Genomic DNA, 14,544 nt, shown 5'->3' with positions numbered 1-14,544 from the left:
TTTTAAGCCAATCGCAGAGCTGTTATGACATTTGAAAAACTGTTTTGCTACGCTGCTATCTTTCCACTGTTCATTTTTTTTGTCCCTTTTTATGCTCTTTCACCCGTTCCTTTAGCTCCCTATAGGTTTTACCTACATAGAATAGGGAGCAAGGACATGATACTGTATATACCACTCCTTCACTTCTGCAGTTTATGTGGGCTAGATCAATACCTTTTGGGGTGTCTACTCTTAAAAAAATATATATATATACACTACTATAAAGATTAATATGCACAGATAATGATGTTACTGGAACACCCACTGCAAGTGAGAAATAGCAGACACTCCCCCCTCCCCCTTTCTTTGCATGTGCAAAGACCCTTTACACAAACAGAAGCAAGCTGGAGTAGGTATACGTCCGTATTCTCCTAAAACTGTATTTTATGACTGCACAAGTTGTGTAAATAATTTCAGTGAGAAACCTAAAGTTTGTGAAAAAGTTAAATTTAATTTTTTTTTTTTTAAATAATCGCATTTGGCATACATCTGACTGCCAACTGGTTGCATGGAATATGCCAAAAAAAAGTTTAGATCAATGCCTTGGGCTGTCTACTTTTATTAATATATAGTTTTGGGGGTAAATTTTGGGAATTCCAGCCATTATGTTATTCCAAATGAGCCCTGCACCCTTTGCCATAACTTCCTCTTTTAGAAGTGTTGTGCGCCAGTGCAAACAGCCGCCTTCTGATCATTAAAAATAATGGTAAACCTTTACATGTCTGCTAATTAATTGAACACAGAGGATCTTAGAGAAGCTTTTGCAAAAGCATTTGTTGTATGACTGCACAAGTTGTGTGTAAATAATTTCTGTGAGAAAGCCAAAGTTTTGTGAAAAAGTTATCCATTTGTTTTTATATAATCCTATTTTGCATAGATTTGATGGGCAGATGGTGCAATGAAATATACCAAAATGGGCCTAGATCAATACACAGTTGTGCTCATAAGTTTACATACCCTGGCAGAATTTATTATTTCTTAGCCATTTTTTCAGAAAATATGAATGATAACACAAAAACATTTCTTTCACTCATGGTGTTTGGCTGAAGCCATTTATTATCAATCAACTGTGTTTACTTTTTTTTAAGTCATAATGACAGCAGACACTACCCAAATGACCCTGATCAAAAGTTTACATACCCTGGTGATTTTGGCCTGATAACATGCACACAAGTTGACACAAAGGGGTTTGAATGGCTATTGAAGGTAACCATCCTCACATGTGATCTGTTTGCTTGTAATTAGTGTGTGTTTGTGTGTGTATAAAAGGTTAGTGAGTTTCTGGACTCCTGACAGACCCTTGCATCTTTCATCCAGTGCTGCACTGACGTTTCTGGATTCTGAGTCATGTGGAAAGCAAAAGAATTGACAAAGGATCTGCTGGAAAAGGTAGTTGAACTGTATAAAACAGGAAAGGGATATAAAAAGATATCCAATGAATTGAGAATGCCAATCAGCAGTGTTCACTCTAATCAAGAAGTGGAAAACGAGGGGTTCTGTTGAAACCAAACCACGGTCAGGTAGACCAACTAAAATTTCAGACACAACTGCCAGGAAATTGTTTGGGATGCAAAGAAAAACCCACAATTAACTTCAGGTGAAATACAGGACTCTCTGAAAACATGTGGTGTGGCTGTTTCAAGATGCACAATAAGGAAGCACTTGAAGAAAGATGGGCTGCATGGTTGAGTCGCCAGAAGAAAGCCATTACTACGCAAATGCCACAAAGTATACCACTTACAATACACCAAACAGCACAGAGACAAGCCTCAAACCTTCTGGCACAAAGTCATTTGGAGTGATGAGACCAAAATTGAGCTTTTTGGCCACAACCATAAAAGCTACATTTTGGAGAGGAGTCAACAAGGCCTATGATGAAAGGTACACCATTCCTACTGTGAAACACGGAGGTGGATTGCTAATGTTTTGGGGATGTGTGAGCTACAAAGGTACAGGAAATGTGGTCAAAATTGATGGCAAGTTGAATGCAGTATGTTATCAAACAGAACGCCTCATTTTCCACTTCTTGATTAGAGTTTGAACACTGCTGATTTGCATTCTCAATACCTTGGATATCTTTTTATATCCCTTTCCTGTTTATACAGTTCAGCTACCTTTTTCCCACAGATCCTTTGACAATTCCTTTTTCTTTCCCCATGGCTCAGAATCCAGAAACGTCAGTGCAGCACTGGATGAAAGATGCAAGAGTCTGTCAGGAGTCCAGAAACTCATTGACCTTTTATACACACACACACACACTAATTACAATCAAATAGATCACATGCGAGGAGGATTACCATTAATAGCCATTCAAACCCCTTTGTGTCAACTTGTGTGCATGTTATCAGGCCAAAATCACCAGGGTATGTAAACTTTTGATCAGGGTCATTTGGGTAGTTTCTGTTGTTATTATGATTTAAAGAGTGAACACAGTTGATTGACAATAAATGCCTTCAGCCAAACACTAACCATGAGTGAAAGAAAAGGTTTTTTTGTGTTATCATTCATATTCTCTGACAAATGGCCAAGAAATCATAAATTCTGCCTGGGTATGTAAACTTATGAACACAACTGTATATATGTGTATGTATTCTGAGAATTTGGGCAGTTCTGCTATATCAAATGAGTTATCACATTGCATTATTTTAGAACATAGTACAGGGGTTGAGAAATCTGTTTAAAATTTTGGAGCCAGTAAGAATATTTAGGAGCCGGACATATTTTTAGGAGCCAGACAGTGGTGTTTGTAGATATATGGAGAATTACCCCAAAAAAGTTAGGAGCCAGGAGTAAAATTCTAGGAGCCAGTGGATATCTGGCTCCTGGGTTTGTCGAGCCCTGACATAGTATACATAGCTGCATATAAAAATAGGTTTCATAGGCCAGGGTTCTTCAAACTTTTTCTCCCAAGATCCAGTGCCATGATACCACATACCTTTTGCGACCCTATTTTTATGCTTGAAAATTTCTAAAGTAATATAAAAGACAGCTGCAATTTTTGGTAAAGTGATTAAATATATGAGTACTTTATTCCTGATTGTAGTCAAACTTTTACAGTGTTAGAAAAGGTAGTAACAAACACACACTCTCATACAACACACACTCTATCATATAAAACACACACCATACACACACAAGTCACAACCCAATAAACATGGTGTTGCGACCCAGTAATGGGTCCCGACCCGTAGTTTGAAGAACCCTGTCATAGGAAACTCAAAATAATAAAGGCTTTATTTCTGTTTAAATGGAGTGATAGCAAAAATGTTAAAAATGCTCTGGTCATTTAAGCAAGTTTTTTTTTTTTCCCCTAAAATTCCTGGTCCATAAGAGGGTTAAATACAAAACGTGCAATATTGTTATTTTTTGGTTTTTAGAACCCCCCAAAAATTGTTTCCAGCATTCAGCTAGTTACATCATCAGATATATTTAGAAAACGCCTTATAAGAGAGCGCCTGTATAATTTAATGTTTAAAAATTAATTGCATTTTACAACGCAGAAGACAAATTTGATTAAATACAATATCCTAACAAAATATATATATGTATGTATATATATATATATATATATATATATATATATATATATATATATATATATATATATTCATGTGTCGACAGACCTATTTTCTATTGAACGAATAGCACTACTCTATATCGGTATAAGAAGACTTTGGTAAGATAATACTGTTAAAGAATTACATACTGCAAGAAGGTTAGGATACATTTTTACCATCTCTTATATCTACGTACAAGAGGAGTTTAGACCACAACGGACTTTTGCACTATACTTGGTATATGAACTTTCATGTTTGCACGCATGCACTTTTCCTGTACTTATTGACTTTGAATCACTTTTTTTTGTTTTTTTTGTTTTTCTTCTTCCAGAGACTTTCCTAAAGGGACATATTTTTAACAGATCATACATATATATATATATATATATCACATTCCCTATTCATGTATTGTTTTCAAACATTTGAGGTAAACTAATACAAATTTTATATTCCAAGAACAACTATTTCCGCATATCTTTTTATGCTTGACATTTTTTTAGATTTTAAGCCTAATTTTGTTTTGGGCGCTTCTCATTAAATATAATCTGCACAATGCCTAGAGTGTGATTGATAACATTCTTGGGGGGTTACAAGGTATAAGAGTGTTTTGGCATTTCCGGGTGAATCCGATGGTGCCAAAGCACACTTTTTGAAAGGTGGTGGTCTCTAATCGCTTTTATAATAGGTCATCAAAAAGGCATACAGACCTCCAAGGCCCAGTTTTAAATAAGTTCCTATATAGGGTTTAATAGTCAGGTAATGACTTTGGTAATAGTCATCACCTGGTGTGAATAAATGTGCATTTGAGTAGTGACCCATGGGAACCCTTATATGTAGGACAAAGTTATATAAATATACCTAAAGACCCTTTATGAGGATAAAAGTGTGAGGTGACAGTTTCCTTAGCTGAAATTGTAACCCCTTCGCGACAAAGGATGTACCAGGAAGTCCTACAAAAAAATACCCTTAACGACCAAGGACGTTCCTGGCACGTCCTCTGGGGTTTCAAGCGATCGCTTTCAAGGTATTGCAGTGATGCCTCGATATTGAGGCATCACTGCAATACCCTTTTTTTGCACATTGATGCAGAGGGGGCCCATTTTAGGTTCAGCACCCTACATTTAGCCACCAATAAGCAAGCATAACAGAGGTTCTTTACCAAAAATGGGCCAGCTCCTAAGTTTTATGTTCCTGCTTTTTAAATAAATATTGCAAGAGAATAAAGAAACATTGATAATAGTACATTAAAAAGTTGCTTTAAATTGCATGCACTATCTGAATCATTAAAGAACAAATTTGGGTTTAATATCCCTTTTAAGTTGTCCAGGTGTAAGGGATTCACCCTGAATACAATGTTAACCTAAAAATGCAAGAGGCCTCCTCCAAAATCCCTTGTCAGAATTAGGCTAGGCCACCCCTGGCTGCAGGATGCAACATAAATGCTTATTTACCTCTTTTATAGCGACTCTATGTATGCATGAAATGCATTGTACTAAAATGTAACACAATTATTATTTAATTTTTCCGTTAGATTTTCAATTGCTTATTTCTACAGCAAAAATGTTTATGAAAATTTTAATAAAAATATGTATTTTTTTACACTTGTAGATTTCTCACATCATATTTACAGAAAGTAATGGTATATTTTGAATCTGCAGAAAAAAAAAACAGTATGTAAAGTTTGTCTGGTTCTGAAACAACTCTGCACAGGAATATAAAATGGCTCTGCAACAAAGGGTTAAATAAGCAAAACAAAACCTTTAAGATACCTCTGTTTAGATGCAGCAAATGTTTGTGTACAACAGAACTGACCACTCTTTAATGGGGGCATTGCCTACAGCTTTATTGGTTGATAGGGAGAATCTTTACAAATCTGGCTTATTGATGACAATCTGGACATGTTTGTATCTCACAGCCCTGAGCTTTATGGAGCTTGTTGATGTATATACATGTTTCTCATAGTCTGGGGCATAAGGTGTGTAATTGGCTCCCTGCCTAATGCCACCCCCACTGCTCACTGAACCAATCAGGGAGACTGTAACATACAGCACTTCAAAGACCAAAGTAAAGTCTTTTGATGTGCAAAATACCCCAGTCCTGGATAGCAGTACCCTTGCAAATCTCACTTTGATTTATTGGGATTATTATTAATTGGCCAGCTGCTGCATATCAATATTTAACTTTTCTGTGCTGCAGTGCGTGGTTGCTAACGCACAAGCCACAGTACTTTTTTTCCATTAAAGTGATAGATCAAAAATGAAATTTCAATTAAAAATATAAGCATTTTTGTAATATACTTTCATTAGCAAAACCACTTCTAGAAATCGTTATTACTGTTTTCAGTGGCATACACACATATCCGGTTAAGGCCTGTGCACCAGTATTCAAACACTACACCTCAGAGAGTCAACAGTGGCGAGTATAATCTCTGATCAGGCATGGTGTTTAATTACTCGTGCACGGGCCCTAACAGGATATGTGTTTATGCTGCAGAAAAACAGTAATCACTTTTACTAGAAGCATTATTGTTGATGAAAGTATATTGCAAAAATGCTTATTTCGAATTGAAATGCACCCATGCACTTTTCATTTTTGACCTTTCTATCCCTTTAAATATTTAAAGTGAACACTGTGAGTCTTTACTAGAGACCTATAATAAAAATACTAATACCTTTTTATAAAATAATTTTTTCAACTTTTACTTTAGATAAGAATTTGCCTTAAAGGACCAGTCAACATAGTAGATTTGTATAATCAACAAATGCAAGATAAGACAATGCAATAGCACTTAGTCTGAACTTCAAATGTGTAGTAGATTATTTTTTTTCTGACAATTTTAAAAGTTATGTCTCTTTCCACTTTCCCGTACCATGTGACAGCCATCAGCCAATCACAAATGCATACACGCTTATTCTGTGAATTCTTGCACATGCTCAGTAGGAGCTGGTGACTTAAAAAGTTTAAATATAAAAAGACGTGCAAGTGCACGTTTTGTTAATGAAAGTAAATTGGAAAGTTGTTTAAAATTGCATGCTCTATCTGAATAATGTAAGTTTAATTTTGACTTGAATGTCCCTTTTAATATTGTCTTCTGATTCCTCTCATCTCTAGGTGAGAAGCCCCATCAGTGCAGCATCTGTTGGCGATCGTTTTCCTTACGAGATTACCTGCTGAAACATATGGTCACTCATACAGGGATTCGTGCTTTCCAGTGCTCAATCTGTTGCAAGAGATTCACCCAAAAAAGCTCTCTGAATGTCCATATGCGCACTCATCGGCCCGAACGTTTTCAATGCTGCTTCTGCAACAAGTTTTTCTCCCACCGTACACTTTTGGAGAGACATATCGCTACACATACAGCATGAGCCCTAAGCCTTATATACCTGACTGTTTAAGTGTTCTAGTGCACACATGGGGTGGCTCGTAGCCCACTTTGTCGGAGTATGCTAGAGTAATGGAAAGCATGATGGCGACTGGAGTGTTATTTGTGATGTTTTGCTGAGACGTCCCGTATCAGAACAATACTGGGAAGCTTTCAGTTTTTGTCTTTACTGAGCACTTACATTGCATGTCAAAAATTCCAAAGTGACATATAACTTCTAGTTATGCAAACTGTCAAAAAAGCTGTCTCTGTTTTTACAAATTCTGTTTTGTGTGTTCATTTTTTTTTTAAATATTTTTTTTGAACCACGAGCATGATTCAAATTGCTTTTATTTACCTTTCTGGTAATGTAGGAGTTAAAAACCAGAAAGTAAGTTGCTTAGAACTTACAGCTTTGTTTTAATAGACTTTGACTACTTGTATACTCTGCAAAGGCATATCGTCTCTGCACCTAATTTAAGAAAAAGCAATTTCATGGCATTGTAAACCTATCTTCTGGATTGTACGATCTTTATGACCTTGGGAATCTTGCTATGAAACTACAATAATATTTTAAAAAAAAAAAAAAAAAAGCAAAAAATCCACTGGATGTAAATTGATTACTTGGGACCCGTTGTGTTGTTTATTGGTCAATTCAGTATATACTTTTCCAATATACTACATGAAGCAATGTAAAAACTGTGTGATTGGACCCCAGTATAACATAAATACTTTTGTAATGCATTGCTGTTAAACCATTACCTCTGCACTGATTTATTTCAGGCTTTCCACTAATTTTTGCCAATGTGGAAACAAATTTTAGCTCTATTTTGAGCTACAGTGCAGGGGGCAAATTGTATTTTAATGTTTTGCAAATTTATTTACCTTTTATTATACTAAGGTCGAATACCCCCACTTTTAAAATAAGTTTTGTCTGTTTAAATGGATTTTAAACAGTTTGTTTCATTGTAGTGACAAAAAAGCACTAAGCAGTGGCTTATACTCAATATAAATCATTGCAATATGTATTATTCATCATTTTAAGATGATTTTACATTTAGTGCTAATTTTGCAAGAAAACAAATAAGTGGATTGCTTTTTTTTTAACACAATTTGTTTCATTTTAGGTTTACTTTAATTGAAAGTAAAGAAATAATTGTTGTTACTAAATAAGTACTGCTTTAAATCCCTTTAAGTTAATATCACATTCGGAAGAGACATTTTGAGCATTTAAAAAAGTTTGGGAATATAGTTCAGCCTTTATAGATGGGACCAGATTATAGTCCACTACACTGATTATCACTATAGAATGTGTAGTGTGTTTGAATTGTGAAACAAATGTTAGCGTGTTTTAGTTTTTTTTTTTTTTTTTTTTTTTAACATCAATGACAAATTTAAAGGCTGATATTTTACAATTATACTCTTTGCCGCTCTGCCAATTGGGCATATCAATTGCGTGTCCATTCAATTATTTCTAGAGCAGTGCTGTCCATCAATTTTTTTTCCTCTTTGTAGCAAGTCTTGTTTCTGTAAAACTACATTCTGCTGGCCCAGATGAGTTTAAAATTAATTTATCGGCATAAATACTAGGCCTGATGGGAAGCAATATTAGGGGATTTCAAGGGTAATCTTTTATGCTCTCACCTGCTGTCTTTATACCTTTTTGCCACTGTCTTTCATTACCCTGGGTTTCATTCTTTATGCAGTATATCTGTCTCTGCATCTTTGTGCAGCTTCTCATTAACTTCATCTGTAATTTTCCTTCACTTTCTCTACACCTTATCTCTATCCATTTCGGGATAACATCACAAATAAAGTGATAGTAAATCTGAGCATTTAAAAAAACGCTAGGATTTACCATCACTAAAAATAAACCATTTCAGTCGTCACTTACTAGAAAAAGGGTGCTGAACTCACCCTGTGTCGCAAATAGATATCTAAACAACGCCTCCGGCTGCCCAAGGCACATCACTCTTTACCAATGAGGATGTCAGTTGACACGCATGGCTATTGGTCAGAGGTGGAAATGTCACCTCATTGAAGAAAAGTGCTGTGTCGTGGGCGACCGGATGCACTGAGTTTAGCCCCCTTTTTTTTTAGTAAGTGATGACTGAAACTACTGTTTATTTTTAGTGATGGTAAATCCTAGCAATTTTTAAATGCTTGGATTTACCATCACTTTTAAGTTGGAAATGTTACAAGCTTAGTTGGTAATTAACTACATTGCTGTGAATATCTATTATGGCTTATGATTAGACTCCTGCTGCTTGAAGATTTAAAAAAAAAACACAACCCCAAACCCTAATTCACTTGGTGATCACTTCCGTGAAATTCCGATATACAAAAGACATTTTACAATGACATCACAATCTTAAACTGCATGTGGTCAGAATTTCAGTGAAAATACCAGCTTTAAGCACCAACACATGTTGCTACTTAAAAGATCCAAAAAACCGATGTTTTTGAACACTAATTTTAGCTTAAAGGGACAGTCAACACCATAATTTTAGTTTTTTTAAAAGATAGATAATCCCTTAATTACCAATTCCCCAGTTTTGCATAACCAAAACAGTTATAATTATACACGTTTTACCTCTGTAATTACCTTGTATCTAAGCCTCAGCAGACTGCCCCCTCATTTCGGTGCTTTTGACAGACTTGCATTTTAGCCAATCAGAGCTGTCTCCATGGTAAAGTCACGTGCATGAGCTCAATGTTATCTATATAAAACACGTGAACTAATGCCCTCTAGTGTTGAAAAACTATCAATGTATTTAGATTAGAGGCAGCCTTTAATTAGCATATGAACCTCCTAGGTTTAGCTTTCATCTAAGAATACCAAGAGAACAAAGCAAAATTGGTGATAAAAGTAAATTGGAAAGTTGTTTAAAATTACATGCCCTATTTGAAACATGAGTTGTTTTTGGACTTGACTGTCCCTTTAATACTTTTTTTACTTTTGGCTTTGGCTCCTGCACATCTGCTCAGATAGCTGATTTCATATTTAGTTCTTTTTTTTTTTTTTTTTTTAATGTTAATTTTTTTTTAATTTAGTTGTCCCTTTTTAAAACACATACGTAATTTTTTTATAAATGTAAATGAGAGAGAGAAAGTTTTTGCGCATTCACCGGTTCACATCAACTGCCAGGGTGCTGTAAGATTAATGCAGAAGTTCGTAATAAGCACTCACTGGTCTGCAGTCAGCTTGGTTAAAGTAATTACTTTAACCAAGCTGACTGCAAACCAGTGAGTGCTTATTGCGAATATATATATTGGGCCAGATTGGTTATCAGACAAAATAGGCGGCTACCTTTTACGTAGCTTTAGAGAGAGGGTTTAATTTGCATTAAAATTAGTAACTTTTTTTGTAGGGGGAAAATATATATATTTATTTTTTATTTTTTTAGATATTTTTTTCTGGCAATGCCAGCAAGACACTCATTTTATTTATAGAAAACTTGCTTCATGTGCAATTTATCCAGATTTTTTTTTTCTTCTTAAAGAATTTATAACCAGTTGTCACACTATTATGTAAAAGATTTGCAAAACTAGACCTGCAAACACAGCTTTGTCTTCTCAAAATTGTGTGTGCTTGTGCATAAATGGAGTCTACTTCCTCTAAATGCCCAAAGGTCAACCAATATCACTCTATCATTTAGTTGTAAATCCTATTTGTAATTTTCAGATTACATTTTATAATATGAGCACACACCCTCAGACTTAGGAAATTCCCTTCTACACAATCGTTCTTAAAGTATTTGCTGTATTCCTTTATATTCTTACAGGAAATATACACTGGTTGTCTTGATAATGTTACAGTGGTCATTAAAGCTAGTTTGCTTGACCAGACCATTCTAAAACCTTTGATTTTATAATTCTGAAATATAAAATGTGGATTATCCACGTGGGAAAGAAGTACTTTTTTTTTTTTAAGGGCATTTAACTTATAATTTACACATTCTTTAGTGAATGCCAATATACATGGGAAGGAAAATTTCCCATTCTACCATATGGTCCAATTCTCTAAAACTCTCTGGTCTGACAAGATTATCTAGAAGTCATGTCAGTACTTTAAGGTGCCTCAAAGAATTTTAGAAAGGCAAATTTTAGCTTGTGAGCTGTTTATCTTGCTATGCAGGGTTCTAGATATGAAGGAGGAACACCTACATAAAACACTTTAAAAAAACAAACAAAAAAGTCTGTCCATGCTGGCAAGTTTTTGATTATTGGGCCTTTAGAGAGAGTGCATTATATGTTACTTAAATGTCCTCTGCTTTTAAATACTCGTGTAAATAGTATATTTACTCAGCTTATAACATATTATGATGTCCTATTTATTAATGTGTGTGAATTGCTGTTACTCTGTCTGCAAATGTGACAGCGCGTAAATAGTTTAAAAGTGTTGTCATCCATTAAAAAAATGCATTTTCAATTGAATATGTTAAGAAGTATTAAGTAATTTATGGCACTAATAAGTTGTTTGCAGGTTCTACAACCGGTTTTAACCATTTTTTTTTAAGTGTTACACAATTGGTATGGCAGGTATGACATGTATACAGTGAGTTTGCCTGCTTTTCATATTTAGTTGAGTTGCAGTACCTAGTTTTGTAAAATTTAAAGCTTTAATATTTATCCATAAACACAGCTTTATTTAACTAAATACAAATCTAATTAAAAATGTAGACCCTGCATAACATCTTACTTATTTAAATATTCAATACATAATGTAGCAGTTTCATATCAAGTTTAGTGTGTGTTTGCATGTAAATGTTATTTAAAACAAAGTTGGGAGAGAATTTTAATTTTTACATACCCCTTATTTGTTAACTTTTTTTTTCAAAATCTAATGGACTGTTGTCTTAACAGATAATGCAGTATGCGCATATGCGCTTCTACAAATGTTTAATATTACACCTGACTGTTGAAATTGTGAATGAGATTCATAAAGCATTATTTGAAGGCCTATTATTTTGTGGCCTACTATGTGTTTTCATTGACTCTGTGATTTGCATTTTATATGTCCAAAACTTTAAACAGTGTAAAACCATATAAAAGTAATAAAAATAAGTTTTTCCTAAGAATTAGAAATGGGTTTAATGTTTTGTTTATCTTGACTCTCCCTGGTAGTACTTACCAGTGAGAGAACTTCCTCTCCAGAGTGGCACGGCCATAAATGAAAATTGCCCTGGTTAACTGCTTAGTCGACCCCTCTTCAGTCCCAACTCCTACTTGATCTGTCCCACCTTCAAGTGGACAGTACTGAGTGAGCTGTATGCAGAGTTCTCCCTCTACAGAGACTCTGCTTGTCACCACAATCTTGACTTTGATGTTGGAAGAACTGACATAATGGGGGTTGTGTCTGGGGAAGCCTTTGAGGACATGCTATCTCTTGATGTGTACCTGATCTGTGTGGAAGGCAAATTCTTTGGTTGTGGTATAGTAAGGAAACAACTTTGTGGCCATTCCCCCCCCCCCCCCCAGCATTTTAAACCCTTATATGGTATATATGATATGTGTAATATATACACACACATACAGAAAGAGAAGCGCTATACCAGGAATGAACAGCTCAGTAGCTTGTTCACAGAAGAGAACATTCCCAAAGTATATTAGTCTGATCCACCTAAAAAAGTCCAGCCCCAAAATACCAGGCAATCCTCTGAACAAGGAATATGGCAACCCAAGACGTTTGTTTTTCCTCAGTGAGGTGCAACCACATTCCTCTAAGTACATTGGGCAAGAAGTCCACATCTGTTTCCCCCAGGGTCATAATTCAAATGCATACAGAAAGAGAAGCGGTCGACCAGGAATGAACAACAGCTCAGTTGCTTGTTCTATGGTGGGTTACCACCTAGGGTACAATCTATTAGCCTAATTGTGCTTTTCCAAAGCTCTAAGAACACTTCTACCCACATCTCTGGTATTCTAGTTTTTTCTTTGCCTCCACAAGAGGAAGGTGAAGAAGTGAGGTATGAGTGGTCCTCAGACTGATTTGAGGTCCCTTTTTCCCTCAGAGAGCTACTGCTGAGCGATAGAAGGGAGAATAGAGTATGAGGCAGTGAGAGAATCAATAAAAGGATGTTCCAGAAGTCAAGAGTTACCATAAAACGCTTCTTCAGTAATCCACAATATAAACATGAATATGCACAGTCAGTACATAGATAGCAACCTCCGTAGCAAACAGGCAAGGAGACTGCTGGGTTAGACTGCAGCAGACATGTTTCGTGCCTTCTGGCACTTGTTCACTGCTCACAGGTTAACCCAATCATTTCACCTTAAATAGGCATTTCTCTTAAAGATACATACATATATTAACATAGTCTCCTAAATAGCCTTAAATGAATACTATCTGGCTGGCTGATATTATCAATTAACTGTTAAAGTGCTGTATATTTAATCAAACTAGGTAACCTTAATTATCACATATATTTCTTCATATCCAGCACTATTATGATTACAGATACAGGTAATTGAACCTTATAATGGAGGAAAAAATTGAAATTTATACACACAAGTCAATATCTCTTCTAAAATTTAGACCTTGGGGGATAGTTGTATTCAGGGTAAAGATCCAAAATATTTCCCTTAAATTTAATTTACTTTCTCTATCCCCACCCCTTTTCCAAAGAGGTATGTGGTCTATAGCTTGTAAACTTAACAGTTTATGGTCAGCATTGTGTAATTCCCTAAAATGTCGGGCAATGGGGCTGTCAGATTCCTCGTCCTCTATTGATCTGATATGTGCCAAAAACCTGTCCTTTAGGGGTCTCTTAGTTCTCCCTACATACTGACTCTCTTTTATTATATTGCATATTCTGCCATATTCTAGGCTGTATGTAGTTATGAACTTAGGTTTCGAATGATCAACTTTCCTTTTATTTTTCATCTTTTTATCACGGTATTTTAACAAATCCTCCCTAGACAGACAATCTACTTCTTTACGTGCTTTCTCCAATACCTTGGGTTCATAGCCTCTTTCTTTGAGGCGATTTGTCAGTATATCTGCCTGTAAATTATAAGTAGCTTCTGTTGTACAATTTCGCTTGGCTCTTATAAATTGGCCTTTAGGTATCCCCTGTATAGTATGTCTAGGATGGCAAGATTTGTAGTCTAATATGGTGTTCCCTGATGTGGGTTTTCCTATGTAAATCTGTTAAGATGGTCACAGAATAGGTCAACATTTTGTTCATCACTATCAATTATGAAGAAGAGATCATCTATGAACCGGGCATATAGAATTATATTCTTTTGTAGGGGGTTTCCATCTCCAAAGATGTGGAACCGCTCCCACCATCCCATGAAGAGATTGGCGTAACAGGGGGCAAACTTTGCCCCCATAGCGGTTCCACGTCTCTGGAGATAGAAACCCCCCTCAAACATGAAGAAATTGTGTGTGAGGAGGTATTCAATAGATGTAGGAACTGTTTTGTTGCACTATCATAATTACTATGATGTTCCAAAAAATACTCAATGGCTTGAATACCTTTTACGTGTGAGATAGAGGTGTAGAGAGATGTTACATCTACCACTAGGAATCGATATGTTGATTTCCATTCAATCTGACTCAATTTAAGCAGGAGTGCAGTT

At 35.6% G+C, this 14,544-nt stretch overlaps 1 protein-coding gene across 1 annotated transcript in view; it reads left to right on the top strand.

Moving 5' to 3' along the window:
* The window catches only part of ZBTB45 (zinc finger and BTB domain containing 45), a 38,176-nt gene extending 26,131 nt beyond the window's left edge, over window positions 1-12,045 (top strand). Inside the window, exon 3 of the mRNA XM_053690580.1 lies at window positions 6,708-12,045. Within this exon, the coding sequence (XP_053546555.1) occupies window positions 6,708-6,961 (254 nt within the window). The 3' untranslated portion in view covers window positions 6,962-12,045. The remainder of the gene's footprint in view (window positions 1-6,707) is intronic.
* Window positions 12,046-14,544: the final 2,499 nt, after the last annotated feature.

The sequence above is a fragment of the Bombina bombina genome, chromosome 8, assembly GCF_027579735.1.
Source record: "Bombina bombina isolate aBomBom1 chromosome 8, aBomBom1.pri, whole genome shotgun sequence".
NCBI lineage: Eukaryota > Metazoa > Chordata > Amphibia > Anura > Bombinatoridae > Bombina > Bombina bombina.
The sequence above is the reverse complement of the archived record's forward strand: the minus strand, read 5'-3'. Positions and strand labels throughout refer to the sequence as shown.